At 42.8% G+C, this 16138-nt stretch overlaps 2 protein-coding genes across 2 annotated transcripts in view; both read left to right on the plus strand.

The window, feature by feature from the left end:
- The window catches only part of ACTR2 (actin related protein 2), a 351444-nt gene that overhangs the window by 161718 nt on the left and 173588 nt on the right, over nt 1-16138 (plus strand). The gene's annotated exons all lie outside the window — the stretch shown is intronic.
- SLC1A4 (solute carrier family 1 member 4) overlaps nt 1-16138 on the plus strand; it is a 38351-nt gene that overhangs the window by 13363 nt on the left and 8850 nt on the right. The window contains exons 3-5 of the mRNA XM_063115992.1: nt 2524-2586; nt 3362-3421; nt 12048-12214. Of these exons, the coding sequence (XP_062972062.1) occupies nt 2524-2586; nt 3362-3421; nt 12048-12214 (290 nt within the window). The remainder of the gene's footprint in view (nt 1-2523; nt 2587-3361; nt 3422-12047; nt 12215-16138) is intronic.

Genomic DNA, 16138 nt, shown 5'->3' on the forward strand with positions numbered 1-16138 from the left:
TTTCATGAGCTGGAATATCCCACCCACCCCACACGCCATCCCCGGAAGAACTACATAACATTTCTCCAAAACGTTCTTGCACCAAAGTCCCTTCAAATTTTGCCCACTGTATCCTGGTAGACTTTTTTGTGGCTGCAAGAAAGTAGCGGGTAGCATTAAACCACAAGAATAGTACTGCAAAATAAGAGTCTTTAAACTGGAATGGTAAGGTGTAAGTAAGCCTTGAAGCCTTGAACTTTGGGTTGAAGAAGTTGTTATTTCATATGCTTTGCACTGTTTGTCCTGAATCTCACATCAATGGCAAATCCTTGGCTTCACAATCTGATTAATTAGTTCTTAATACCAGTGATGCAGGTGCCATCTATTTACCCTGTTCCCATTGCTTCTACAGTTGAATTCCCCCCCAAAAAATTAATGTTCCAGATATAATTACACTATTTAGATATAGTATAATTATACTATATTCAGTCCCATGCTTCCTTGACTGGCAAAAAGAAGAAGAAGCTATAGTTTGATTAGCTAGGTTTTGTGCAGAATTTGAAATCCCTTCCTCTGTGAAAATGTTCCTGGACTCATCTACACCAAGCAGGATATTCCACTATGAAAGCGGCATGAAAGTGGTATATAAAAGGCAGGAGCCACACTACTGCTGTATAGCGGTATTGAAGTGCACTGACAACTGTTGGGGCCCATTGACACATACCATATACTGCTCTCATGGGCTGTAGCTAGACCTAAGGTTTATCCCAGGATCATCCCGGGTTCATCCCTGCCTGAGTGCTGGATGCCCTGTGTGGCACTTAGATGAACAGGTTTGACCACAGGACAATCCTGGGATAAACCTTAGGTCTAGCTACGCTCATGGTGTTACATCCTGGTTGATGTAGATGTCATGGACCTCAACAGTTGTCAGTGCACTTCAGTACCGCTATAAAGCAGTAGTGTGGCTCCTGCCTTTTATATACCGCTTTCATACTGCTTCCATAGTAGAATATCTTGCTTGGTGTAGATGAGCCCTTAGACGCACAGGGATGATCCCGGGACATAGACATGGTGTAGTCATGCCCCCATTTGCATTTGCTCCACTTTTTTGGATTTTCTAAAAACCATCTGATAAGAATCTGGAGTTTCTTCAAACTCTTCTTGTGTACACAGAGTTTGAAGAAATTCCAGTTTCTTATCAGATGAATTTTAGAAACACCCCCCCCCCCCCAAAAAAGGATGCTGTACTGCTTGGTTTAGCTCAGGTGCATTAACAAAAAAGTAAGGTGATGTGCGACCTTATAAGGTGCAATCCTTTGCACCTGTTAACTTACTCAAATAGGACTAAAACAGCCATGAGTGGAAACAGGTTCCACTGAGGGCACAGCTAGACCGAAGGTTTATCCTGGGATCATCCAGGGTTCGCCCCTGCCTGAGCGCTGGATTCCCTGTGTGTCACCTAGATGAACAGGTTTGACCCCTGGACGATCCAGGGATAAACCTTAGGTCTAGCTATGGCCTGAGTTACTTCTAGCAAAGTATGCTTAGGATTGCAAAATTATGGCTGCCATCTTGCATTTAGTCTACAGCCTAGCTGGCAAGTGAGCCCCAGAAGTGCAGCTGCTACGTTCCCTTTTTGGGTAAGGGAATACCTTGCACTCTATGACTGACCATGTCAGCTCCAGTCCTAAGGTGCTAAGGAGGGCTTTGTGGGAGAATCTTGTGCCAGCATTGCACAATTTGGACAGGGTAACCTTTTACTATCCCTTCTCTTGTTCCCAACTTACTGTGCTGCTGAGGAAGAGACTGCGCACTGTGGGCTCAAATGAATGACTGGGTGCCTCTTTTCTTCCTCCTCCCTGTCAAAATCCCCTTTATAAATGTGCTCTTAGACAGTACTTAATTAGTCATGTACAAGCAGCCTCACTGTTTTCCATAAGATGGCATTATTATTATTATTATTGTTTATTATTATTATTTACATTTCTATACCGCCCCATAGCCAAAGCTCTCTGGGTGGTTTGCAAAGATTAAAACATTAAACATTTAAAAAATCGATATACAAAATTAAAAACCGCAGAAGTATAAAAATAGTCAACATACAAAGATAATATACGTTTAAAAACAACTTTAAACTCAACATATGCTGATAAATGCCTGGAAGAAGAGAAAAGTCTTGAACTGGTGCTGAAAAGATAACAACGTTGGCGTCAGGGAGATCGTTCCATAATTGGGGGGCCACCACTGAAAAGGCCCTCTCCCTTGTTGCCATCCTCCGAATTTTCTAGAGTAGGCACCCAGAGGAGGACTTTAGGTGTTGTGTAGAGTAAGGGGCCTTAACTTGTAGAAAGTATAGCTTATTCTGACAAATGTATTATAGAAACAACATCTGATCTCTTTATAGCCTCAACAATGTGTGTAGTAGTTTTTAAGCTTACAAATTAGAAACTCCAGATGTTTACAGGCTATATAACAACAAACCTGTATACCTATCTAATGGTGTATCAGATATTAATCAAAATAAATCTTTTTCATTTACAGTATGCCACTGACTATAAAGCAATAGTAAGAAATATAACCAATGAAAATGGTACCATTGTAAAGGTAAGCAATGGTTTTGTGTTAAACTTATCCTTTATTTACAAACTGTAGTTAAACATTCTTTATGTCTTTACAATATGTGTAACCCGTTCATATTTCATGTTGCTCAGATTTGCATTTAATTAAGTTTAGTTATACTTGACATTTTTTGATATTAAAAATAAAACTTTACTGCATATTGTTATAGAAGATAGCCTAATTCTTTTTTTTTAAAAAAAAGCTTTATGGGCATAAATAAACTTCCGACTTTGAATTACAGTAAAAACTGTAATTTGTGGATTCTGCATGTGAAGAGCTTTCTAATGAAGTGTGTTTCGTGAGACTCTGTCAATAGGAGGCAGTAAAAAAGATCACTAACTCCCAATTCTGAATTATATATATAAGATTATCAATAAAGCATTCTTGCAACCTAATCCTATACGTGCTTACTCAGTAGTAATCCCACTCTGTTCATTGGGACTTACTCCCAGGTAAGTGTGCATAGGACTGCAGACTCAGGGAATGTTCAGAATGTACCACTGATAAAATAAATGCATGAGAACAACACTGGGGCATCCTCTAGGCTTTAATTTGTGGAAAGCATGGTTTATTCTTACAAATGTATTACAGCAACAAATCTGATCTTTTATGTTATTTGTATAGCTGAATCATGGGTGTGACATTTTGCCAGACAACATATAAGAAACCCCAGCTGAGTTTACACAAGTTGTATAATAAAGAATTTATCAATCTAATGGTATATGAAATGTTTAATCAAAATACTGTTTTTCATTAACAGTACATCACTGATTACAAAGCAGTAATAAATGCTAGCCTTGGGAATGCTACCATTGAAAAGGTAAGCAGTAGTTTTGTTCTAGTTGTATTTCTTTGCATACAAATGTTTGCTTTAGGATTAAAGCTTTGTTACATCTTCAAAAAACACTTCAAGAGTGTTTTTATTAAAGCACTCTTGGGGAATGTTGAGAAGTGCTGATGATAAAAAGAAAATCACAGGAGACAAGAACCTGGGCCTCCTCTCTTTAGTGGGCTGAAGTCCTTCTTGCAGTCTTGTGTCCTTTGGGCATTCGTCTGTCCATCCTTCACCACTTTCTATTGCTCCGTAGCAGAAGCGTGTGAGCTAAGACGTTTTAGGGAAGAGAACTTCCCACATAACAGCTGCTGTGACTAGGTAGGAATGGACACTTCTGCATGTGTTCACCCATAAATCTGTTCTGTCCCATTTCTGCTCTAATGAGTGAATTGACGTATCACATTGAAGATCACCCAAAACTATGTTACTCATGAAGGTTAGAATAGTTAAGACAAGTTGCTACGGCCCTTGGAGGGAATATTGGCTTGGATCATAAGGTAAGTTCAAGAAAGGAAAGTGTCTCCTTCCATCCTCTCTGTGGAGGGGGGATTGTCTTAAATCAGGCAAAGGCACTTTCCATTTTGGGGTGATCCCCCTTCTCTAGAGAGGTGAAGGCTCAGGAAAAAATCAGGAAAATTGGGAAAACTTAGGTCTTAGCTAGACCTAGCAGTCTAGCGGGACGGAGGGGTGAAGATCTCGCGATATTTGCGCTCGTGCACAAAATGTAAGTACTTTTTTTAAAAAATAATTGTTTTCCACACTCCCCCCACCCACCCCTGATGGGGTGCCCGGTGTACAGGTCCTGGCTCCTCGCGAGTAACCGCAAAGAACCGGGACAAACTGCGATGCCCACACACACATTCCGCAATCTCAGGCTCAGTCCAAGACCACAAAAAACCGGGCCTAAAGTGTAGGGCCAGATCCCGGGGGAGGGGAGGGACCATCCCTCCCTGATCTGGGATCTGCTGTGCGTCATGTGGATGCACAGGGACGATCCTGAGGATCACCCTGGGATTTCGTCCTGTCTAGCTAAGGCCCCAGATACATTTGGCGGGGGCGGGTAAGAGACACCAGTTTTCCAATTTTTTCAGAGGATTTTTTTTTTAATGGAAAAACTGTTTCCCCTCCTCCACATTTTTCTGTCTGTCCCCCCCACAAGTTTCCACATCTTTATTCTTCCATGTCAGCCTCCCCACTCCATTGTACTTTGTTCAAAATCTTTGGTGGGGGCAGGCAGGGGCACAGAGGGCTCCAGAGGGGTGGAGGGAGGAGAAAAGCGAAATGTTTTCTTACTTCCTTTCACTTAATTTAGGGTCCAAGCGAATGTATCTTAGAAGCTCTTCTCTATTGGCAGCTTGAATTAATGGCTCTAATAGTGCCAAGCGCAATAGCAAAGATCGGAATAGTCTGTGCCTATGTCTCCAAAGAGAAATAATGTGGTGAATTTGTGTGCAGCCTTGGATACAAACAAATGAATTTGGGTGCAGTTCTAGTAATTAACATTTGTTTGATTTGTTGGTTAGTTGGTTCTTAAGAGAGACACATTCTTAGTATTAACACACAGCCTTCAACCTCAGAAAGATGTATGAGCATGGAAAAATCATTTCTAATGTTCATATTAACCACGGAGTGTAAATGTTTAAAAGGATTAAACCTGCTCCACTGTTATTGGGATACTTTTGAAAATTAAGACGACCATTTTAAAATGCCCATGAATGCTGCTCCTTTTTCTTGGAAAGAGAGATCAATCAGTATGGAGTAAATTAATATCCTATATGTTAGAGTCAGAAGGTAGGACCGAATGCCATGTGCCCTAGGACAGGGTGGACAAGGTTGAGTCTTGTGGGGTGGGATCTTGGTTTTTTTTTTTTTTTTTACTAGAACTTTGTTATCTGCCATCTGGAACCTAGTGCAAAAGACATAGAATTAAAAAATTCTGAGCTCAGGAATTTGTCCTGTTTACCAGAATTGGATGCAGATCTATTCCTGGTTCCCCTAAACTTTCTTCATTACAGCCATATAATTTATGGCAGGGATGGGGTAGGGGAGTCATTTTGCTGCTGCTATTGTTAAGTAATTGGGAGTCAGAAATTGTTGCTGATATACTGCAAATCACCAGAGATCTACTTTCTGCCCACCCCTGCCCTAAGCCACTTTTGGTTTGAAAAACACTCCTTTGTGCCATACGGCATACTACTTTTGTGACTGAGGGAACCTGTCAAAGTATTTCGTAACAAGTGAGAACTGAAGCAGAAGAATGCGCTGTGACCCATACAATAGCTGCATTTGCACAGAATGCCTGCAAATCGTGGGTTCATTAACCTACAATGTGCCATGATGTGTGCAGCCACCATTTTGAATATGCAACCTCCAATCAAAGGTTGCTCTGTGATGTCCAAACCTGGACTCTGTGGGTTCATTATATGCTTAAACAACCCACACTTAAACTAACAACTTACTGTGGATTGTTTAACCCACAGTGAACCCACAATGGAGGGAGGAAGAGAAAGAAATGCCACTTAAAAGCAGGAATGGAGTGAATACCAAGCGGACTGTTCAACATTTCAGCTTTGGGCCTTTTGTAAAAACTCTGAGTTGCAAAGAGCAAAAACATTATGTACAGAGTTGAGTTTATCTTTGGAGCACACACACATATAGACTTTGAAACCACTTCCCTTTTTTTGTTTTCTCTCAAAAGATGTTAATGTGCCTTTTGGACACTTAACACGTGGATTCCTTCTCTCATTTTTACTCCTCTTAGTGCTTGGATATAATGGATCTCTGTGTACCCTAGAAACACAGCATGATATTTCTTAGACAGTCCTTGAAATCTGGCTGACTGTTGCTGCTTTTGAACAGTTTCCCTTTCTAGTACTTAAAAGGGTTTTGTTTTGTTTTGTTCTATTCTTTCAACTAGTTTGAAATTTTGGAGAATCTGAGCATCTCTAAAAGGTGAACAGTCAGCTCTGCCTTGGCATCTCTGAGAGCACAGAAAAGAATATATTTGAGATGGCAAATCTCGTCATGATCGCAAACATTACTATAGAACATTTCATGTTTCCATTTGATGGTCACCAATGTATTCTTAGACTTTAATCATTCTCTTTTAGTTAGGGTGTTTAATCTTTCCCTGTCTTGGAGTGAGATAACTAAACAGTAGGGCTGTGCATCTCATTGGTTCCGGATCCGAATTCTGAACCGAAGCAGGGCGATTCGGATCACTTCAGTCAGAATCCAACGTGGATCAGATGGATCTGAAGTGCTTTGGATCACTTCAGAGAACTTTGGACAATTCTGAAGCCTAGAGTGCCTGTCTGGGAAGTGTAACAATTTGCTGAAGGGCAGGAAGGGGGATTGGAGGAGTTGGGAGGGGGGAACAGAGCCTTGCCAAGTGACACCTCTAGGTGCCAATATAGGACTGAACTTCAGATCCAGAATTCCTAGTGTGTGCTGTGTGAGTGCAGCATACACATTATTGTGCACGAGCAAACAGTCCAATATATACTGTGGGCCAATGCACTAAACAAAATACACTTGTTTTCCCTTGTGTACATCAAATAAGCAGAAAAAGAATATGATCAGGCTAGGCTATATGCATTTTTCTAATGTTTGCTTCACCTTACCCTTTTACAAATGAGGAAAGGAGCTCCCAAAATGATCAGGAGTCTGGAATAACTCCTCTATAAGGAAAGGCTTCAATGTTCGGGCCATTTAATTTAGAAAAAGGGCCAGGTAATAGAGAGGTTTAACTTTTTCTTCCCTTAATAAGAGCCTGAGGACATCCAGTGAAGCTGAATAATAGTGGCAGATTCAGGACAGAAAAAAAGAAAGTACTAAGAGAGAGGGGTTATTTTGCACTTCAAAAAACCCTACACTAGCGATTAGGAATAGTGACCTCCTAATTGTCACGTTAAACACCTTCTGATTACGATCTCTAATCCCCTGTGTGGCTTAACTTTTTTTTATCTTTTGTTTTAGTTTTTTGAGAAAAGGAAACTTAATGCATGTCTAATACAAAAGCCACTGGGCCTAAATATCTGAAATTTGGCAGGTTCAGTCACCTCTATAAGGGCTGCCTATGTTCCCAAATTCTATGCACTTATGTGGAAGCACTTAAAAATTATGGCTCTTTGCGTTTGTAGGCCGCTGCTAGATGAGGTCTTAGCGTGGTGTGAGGCCTGGTCTTCCTCCTGTGCATCCAGATGACGCACAGGGGATTCTGCGGTCAGGCCGGGCTAAGACCTCCCTTAACCCAGGATAAGCGGATTCGCTTATGGCCCGGCTTTTCCGCAGCTCCGGCCTCAGGCCGGGGCTGTGGAAGGTCTAGTAGGGTCCGTGGCTTTTCCCGGCTGCTCACTTACTCACGAGTAGCCGGGAGAAGCCACGGACTGGGCACAGCGCTCATCGGAGCACTGTGCCCATCGGGCCGGGGGGGGGAATCACAGGGTGGGGAGATAGGGGCCGGGGGAAAGGCCGGACCTGGCAGGAGAGGGGGGAAAAGAAGGACGGGCATGGCGGATGGGGGGCGGGGGAAGAAGGACAGGCGAGCGATTGGGCATCGGGGACGGGGGGAAAGAAGGACGGGTGAGCAAGTGAACATCGGGGACGGGGGGAAAAGAAGGACGGGCGAGCGAGTGGGCATCGGGGACGGGGGGAAAGAAGGACGGGGCACAGGGCATGGCGAACGGGGGAAGGATGGGTGAGCGAGTGAGCAGGGGGGGCATCACACATCGTGGGGGGGGGAATCGGGAAATCATTTAAAAAACCCTTAATTTTTTTAAAAAAGTACTTACCTTTCCGGTGGTGTGCTCCTGCGCACATGGCCCTTTAAGGGGGGAAACAGCGGAGCACGCGACGGGGCTTTCCCTTGCCCCATCGCGTGTTGACGTGTGGAAAAGGCCGACGGCGCGCGCTAGCTGTAGCATGCCGTCGCCCCACCTCCCAGACAGATTTTCTGGTAGGTCTAGCAAGGCCCACAGATTTTCTTGATAAAAGCCCATTTTACCTGTGGTTCATTCAGCTCCATAGGGGCTACCATATCTCCACATTTCATGTATTTTTCATAAAAACTAAAAGATGTTATTGCCGTTTCCAGTGCAAGTCAATGGGAAAATGTCAAATCTGAATATTTTGGATTTCTGAATCTTGCTTCAGATCCAGAGTCTGAAGAGGGCTGCATCAGATCCAAATTGATCCAAAGTGGATCGGCCCCGAACCTGAAGTTCCGAAGTGGGTTGGGGGCTCCTGTGCACAGTCCTAATAAACAAAGATGTTAAAAAGAGCACTGCCATGTGGTGCTTCGGGGTGGTTGGGAATGGCCTGTTTAAAATGCTTGTGGTTTTCTCAAACACTACAAAATGCCAGGGTGCTTCCAAGTGAGGCTTTTATCATGCCATTGCTCTGCCTCTTTCACGGCATTTCATGGGGGAGCCCAGATGGCAGCATTTTCCACTTGTAACCCTCTCAAGTTTTCCCACAGTTTCTTCTGTCTCTTGCCTTAGAAAATCCAATAATAATAATAATAATAATAATAATAATAATAATAATAATAATGGCAGAATAACGTCACAATGCCAGCTAATTTTTTAGCACTAGGAGCCCTCTGCCTGGAAGCACCGTCAGCCTACCGTGCAGAGTCACATAAATGCAGTGGCTACATTGCTATTGTCGGCCACAAATTTCTCCTTTTGTGGTCGAGGATGAGGTGAGGGACCCTTCCTCCAAATTCTCCAAGAATTACAGAAAACTTGGAGGATGGAAGGATTTCTCACTTCCTGCAAGGTAGGAGAGACGGACCACTCCCCCAAGTCTCCCAAGGTCTGCCTTTCACATTATGCTTGGCGAGAAACACTCAGAGGCAGTGGCCTTAGCTAGACTTAAGGTTTATCCCAGGATCGTCCAGGGGTCGTCCCTGCCTGCTCCCGGGATCCCCTGTGTGTCATTTACATGAACAGGGATGACCCTGGGACAATCCCGGGATAAACTTTAGGTCTAGCTAAGGCCAGTAAGAGCCTCTCCAAAGACTGCCTTCACAGCATGGCACAAGATGAATGAATGCATCAGCTTTTCGCCTTGAATCCCAGAGGATTCTGGGCGGGGCATTCACCAGCCCTGTCACTTTCTGTTGGGCTGGGCTGGGGTGTCAGATGGGGCAAGGATCTCTCTTGCTGGGACAAAGTGAAAGGCCCCCTCCTCCCCTCCACAAGTCCTCTACATGGACTCGTCGAGGGAGGGGCGCTGGAGGTGACCACAAGTAATGGCTGGTACCAAGGCCAACCAATTTTGTAGACTCCTGCTCTTTTGCTAATATACCAAAGAGACAAATGCTTGGAGACAAGTAAAGCTCTTCAGGGTGGCCTTGTCATTTATTCACAAGCCTATTATATGAGAAGCTCAAACTTCTTTTGATCGTTTTACTTGCACCAGTTTGTTTAATTACATCTGAAACAAGAAGAATGTGCTGTTGTATGCTTTATAGAAAATGTCAATGAGGAATTGCTCTGTTTGGCGTTTCTTCTCTTTCAATACCATGAGGCTTCATTATTTCTATGACTTAAAAAGAACGCTTAGGCCCCATTCAGACAACACGCTAAACCACGCTGCTTAACCACAAAATGGTTAACGGGATGCGTTAAGGTTAATGCATTCCTTTAACCACTTTGGGGTTAAGCAGCATGGTTTAGCATGTTGTCTGAACGGCGCCATAGTGTGTTCAGTGGGGCTTACTTCTGCCTAAGTGTGCATGAGATTCCTGTACGAGCAGCTAGCAGTAGCCTGTAATAGTTGGTAATGGGGGGGGATCCATATAGTATAGTTATCAGTATAGTAGGAAGTGCATTCTTGGGGCAATTTCCATATGATGCTTAAGTCACATTTGGAAGTATAGCTTCCAAATCGCGTGAGGTACTGGTTCCTCTCTATTCGGCCCTGGTTAGACCTCATCTAGAGTATTGTGTCCAGTTCTGGGCTCCACAATTCAAGAAGGACGCAGACAAGCTGGAGCGTGTTCAGAGGAGGGTAACCAGGATGATCAGGGGTCTGGAAACAAAGCCGTATGAAGAGAGACTGAAAGAACTGGGCATGTTTAGCCTGGAGAAGAGAAGATTGAGGGGAGACATGAGAGCACTCTTTAAATACTTAAAAGGTTGTCACACAGAGAAGGGCCAGGATCTCTTCTCGATCCTCCCAGAGTGCAAGGCACGGAATAACGGGCTCAAGTTACAGGAAGCCAGATTCTGGCTGGATATCAGGAAAAACTTCCTGACTGTTAGAGCAGTATGACAATGGAACCAGTTACCTAGGGAGGTTGTGGGCTCTCCCACACTAGAGGCCTTCAAGATGCAGCTGGACAGCCATCTGTCAGGGATGCTTTAGGGTGGATTCCTGCATTGAGCAGGGGGTTGGACTCGATGGCCTTGTAGGCCCCTTCCATCTCTGCTACTCTATGATTCTATGATCAGCTTTAGCTTACATTGTTCTTTAATGTGAAGTTCTACAACATGCCTCTATTTTTTTATTGTACTTTCATACATGAATATCATTCACATGGGGCAGAAACACTGCAAGAGATGCTCAAAGGTTCATTAAAACCTTGTATGTGAAAAGAGTATTAATGTTTCATGCAGAAATATTGTATCTTGGCCATTTGCTTATTTTTGGTCATCATTTTTCTCCCTCACCCAATAATCTTATGAAAGGCTGAATCATCTCTATTTAATAGCACGTTTTATTCCTCCCTCTCTAAAACAACAACACAATTATACCACTATTAAAAAGCATGTCTGGTTTTTTATCCCTATTGCTAATCACCTCCTCTGACTTTGTATGTTTTGTTCAGACAACATTTGTACATTGAGCAACATGGGTGTGGGGGGGGATTTTGCCTGCTGCCCCCACCCATGTATTCATCCCAACATCTGCACTGAGTTTATATGTGTACAAATTATAGAGATGTATGGTTGAATCCACTGTTAGTCTAGTTTAAGTCTCATTCATTTCAATGGGTCTACTCTAACTAGGACTAACATTGGATACAGCTCTTAGGCTTTGTTCAGATATTATGTTGAATGTATGTGAGAGCAGAGCTAATACTCCCAATCTCCCATACAACCTTTCAGTCGAAATGCATAAGTTGTATGCTGTAGTCCTCTCTCACCCCAAAAAACTTACATAGAGGTAATTCGTAATTTAAGTAGTCTGAGGAAAGGAATTTCAAGATAAACTTGATGATATCAATGGCCATTTTGCACAAACAAGTCAATTAATGTGAACCTTCCCCTCTTCCAAAGAACAGAGACCAACTGAAATGTTCCAAGTGTACTTAATGAAGAGCATCACAGAAGTACTGACCATCTTTATTCTGGAGTCTTCTGAAAACCATCTTTTCTCTTGAAGCGTTTATATTTGTGTTCAGAGACAAGCTCTTTTGAGTTCTATCCTGGTGTTTTTACAATATTTTGCATGTTGTTTTTATCCATCCTGTAGCCTTGCCATAGTTAATATCATAAGAGAAAGGAAAGCAAAACCAACTTGAAGCTTCGTACAATTGGAGCTCAGTACTTGGTATTATGACTTATGTATGTGTTACAAGTCTGTATGTGTTGTTTTACAGTTCCCAGTTGGCACTGAGACTGAAGGAATGAATATTCTGGGCTTAGTTCTCTTTGCTCTGGTTTTGGGAGTAGCCTTGAAAAAGCTTGGCCCTGAAGGTGAAGAACTCATTCGTTTCTTTAATTCCTTCAATGAGGCAACCATGGTCATCGTGTCTTGGATTATGTGGTGAGTGTTCTTTATAACAAGCTTTGAATTGATGGGCCATCTAGAACACTTCTCCGTTATCTATTGCTGATCCCAGCCATCTCTTCAACCTTCTATTCTGATCTAGGAGAATTCCAAAATCTGCAAGATTTTTCCTGACAGAGGACAACTGCTAGCTGTCTCCCCAGTCACTGCTGGGCAAGTTTAGCCAGCTTTCCCTTTCCTTGCCTTTAGTCAAGTTTATAGCATGAACAAGCAATCAGGCACACGAGGGAATGATCCTTGGGTGATCAAAAGCATACAGTGAAATCCTATGTTCCACATTAAGGATTTCCCCGTTTATCCCGCTTTCAAAAAGTTCAAAGATAAGCTGAATTAAAAATTAACACGACATATCAGCAGCCACTAGATGGCGGTGTTTCATTGAACATACAGAGCATTGCCGAGAAGTTTTCAATTCCAGATCACGTGGTTGCAATCTAAAAGAGCCAATCATAAATCTGTGAAGACTCTGGAAGAAGAAAGACCGATATCGGTGCACAATTTTTGCCTAACGTACAGAAGCTCAGAGTTATAGGGGGTCATAAGATCTCCCCCTCTGTGGGCGGAGATGGAGGACTGCTGTGGAGGTAATACTTTGACCAGCAGTGTAAAGTTCCAGTGCTATAGTTGCTTCGCTGTTGCTACTCTAACAGTGGTGAGGGATTGCTATCCGAGGGGTGGATCAAGGGATGTCCCTTCATTCTTGAGACATATCCTTCTTTGTTCCTGGTATATGCTTTATTATTGGAATAATTGGAAGGGAAAGAGGGGGGAAATCAGCAGTAAAAAAAAGTGTGAAGAAGGAAAAAGCACCTTTGCCACTTCATACCCTGACCAGCATGAAACTGACAGGGCCTAGGAAGTTGCAGTTCCTCCACCATGGATTCCCCCCTTCCTCCCCTCCCCAACATAGACAAGGAGTGGTCTATAAATTAGGTGAGTGTAGTTCCTGTTGACATCAATAAGTAGGCCATGACCCATTTTCACATTTGTTTTTCTGAGGATTCTGAGTGCAACTAACTGACTCTGGATACAACCATATATGTGTTGATCTTTTCATTTTTCTGCTGGGGTAAAATCTAACTAAGTTATCCAAGATATCTTGGGAAGCTGCCATGGCATTACTTTGTCCTAAGCTGTTTTTTTATAATTTACAGGTGTTGGTAAATAGATTATTTTCTAGTGGAATACAGAGAGCTCAAAACGCATAGCTTATATGATAAGTACATATCTTTGTACCCATGGCTTTCTTTCCTGTGTGTGGTTCATTTGTGGTGTAAGCCCTCTGTAATTGCTCTAAGGCACCTAAAAAGGGAGCCCTATATTTAAAAAGAAGCCCAGAGATGCAACAGAGATTATTTTTTTTGCCTAACTACTTGTTAATAATTATGGTGATTGCACAATTGGAAGCAGAAACTTTCAATCATTAAAACCTTGTTTGTAAGTTCAGTAGCTGGAATTCCACGTGCATACCAGCTGTGTAGTTGTAATGACATTTTTTCGCTCCGTTCAAAGCTGCAAGCCTAAACATGTTTATTCAAAGGTTTCACTGCAAGCCTAAACATGTTTTTTCAAAGGTCCCACTGAATTCAATGGCATGCATGCCCTGGTAAGTTCTCTACTGAAGAGCTACCTGGCTGCTAGTCGCAGAACGATAGCAGGTGTGAAAATATCAGGGCATGGCTAGACGACTGTTTATCCCGGGGATCGCCCCAGGATCATCCCTGTGCGTCCACATGATGCACAGGGAATCCCCGGGGCAGGGAGGGATGATCCCTCCCTTGTGACGAGATAATGGGCACCACTTTTGTCCCTTTTTTCCTTCAGTCTTGGGATGATCCCAAGACCGCGGGACGTGTGGGCACCCATCTCGGTTTCATCCTGGCTCCTTGTAAGTAACCGGGGGTGGCGTGGGGAGCGGGAGGTTGTGATTTATTTATTTTTTAAAAAAAGAACTCACAGTTTGTGCTGGAGCGCTCATCTTGAATAAAATTTAAAAAAACAAAATGGCAGGCATGATGTCCTATGTCCTCTCAGGATGTCGCACGCCGCGTGTAGACTGGGGTGAGAATCTTGCGATCACCATATCGTGAGATCCTCCCTCCTCCAGGCCCTGGTCTAGCCATGGCCTCAGTTGCACATTAAACAACTGCTTAGAGAGGCAGAAATTCCCGAGGGAGTGACCAGCTGATTCAGGTTTCCCTCTGCCAATTTTGCATGGAGAGTTGGTTTCGGAGGGGAGTGTCCCGACTTCACCTATCCCTCAGTCCCCTTTTGAGATAGCATTGGCTCCAGAGACTGTTAAGATCCTGCTTCCTCTCTTCTCCCTTGTGCAGATGAGGTAGGACCTGAGTGTTTGGTACATAGGAAGCTGCCTTATACCAAGTCAATACAGTGGTCCATCTAGCCCATTACTGTCGACACTGACTGGCAGCAGCGGCTCTCCAGGGTTTCAGGCAGGAGATTTTTCAGCCCTCCTTGGAGACGCTGGAGATTGAACCTGGGACCTTCTGCATTCAAAGCCTGGGCTCTATCACTGAGCTTCAGCCCGTTCTCCCCTACTGCTTGGTCATCATCAATAATAATGTTAAAAGGTAGACTGGCACACGGGCAGGGATCCCAGATCTGTCGTGCGACACCTCTACAAACCAATGGTTCCTAGAAGCTGTAACAGTTCAATGGGTACACTTGCTCACCCCTTATTAAGCCACTGCCACTGTTTTCAGAGGGTTTGGTTGCAGGGCTCGTTCATATAATGGAAAAATCGTCAGTTTTCCTGGGTGAGAAGGAGACCGTGGGGGCAAGACTCCCCACAAAACCCTTAAATTCATAATTTTCTCTTGCTGTGGGGATGCCTACATCTTCTTATGGGTAGTGCTCCCCTTAGAAGGAAGCCTCCATTGAGATGCTATCATCAACCGTTACATTAGTGACTTTTTTCTAAAGCCCTTTTAATTGGCCACCTTTCATCTTATTGAATAAATCCATCTTATTCAAGCTAGGTAATAGCTGTGACATTTGCATTATGTGGAGAGCCTGCCTTGAGATATTTCAGATCTCTGATGCAGGTTGAAGGGTTAAATTGTTAAAAAAAAATTAAATTAAAAAAGAAAGCAGAGCTGGAAGGAGACAGGAAATTCATCCCCAAGCAGTGGAACAAATTCTATAAAATGTATGAACTTAGAAATCAGACCTTTATGTTAGTATGTGTCATTAGGGATTTGGATTAGAGCAATTTAAGGTTTTTACTTTAAAGAATAATTCACATGATATTGTACAAGCTGGTAGGTGATGGCTCTTTTGTCTCTGGTCCTTTGTTAAGCCAACACTCCAAGTTAATCAGTCACTATATAATCCTCCTCTTTGTAGATTATGGACATTCATCTTGACTTGACACTCAAATGAACAGAAATTTTCAGTACTGCCTTGTTAATTTTGTGGTATTTAGAATCTCCCTCTAAATCCTAATTAGTGATTTGTAGGAAAAGCACCCTGCCCTAGATTAAGGGGTCAAACAATTAAGTTAAGGATTTGGGATTTGAAATGATGACACTGTTTGATTGCATGGACAAATCATGCAATGATGCAAAATCATGCATGTTGAGCTTTTATATTGTATTTTATATTATGGTTGTATACTGTTGTTTTATACTTTGAATGGTTTTAATTTTTGTGAACCGCCCAGAGAGCTCCGGCTATTGGGCGGTATAGAAATGTAATAAATAAATAAATAAATAAATTTTTAGGATCATATGAAGCTGTCTTATACTCAGTCAGACTATGGGGGGATCTACACTACTGCTTTTAAAGCGCTTTAAAGCACTTTGAAAACTGTATATGCAGTGTGTCCTGGGCCCCAACAGTTGTCAAAACTGTTATAAAGTGCTTTAAAGCACTTTAAAG

Source organism: Elgaria multicarinata, chromosome 2 (assembly GCF_023053635.1).
Source record: "Elgaria multicarinata webbii isolate HBS135686 ecotype San Diego chromosome 2, rElgMul1.1.pri, whole genome shotgun sequence".
NCBI classification, from domain to species: Eukaryota; Metazoa; Chordata; class Lepidosauria; order Squamata; family Anguidae; genus Elgaria; species Elgaria multicarinata.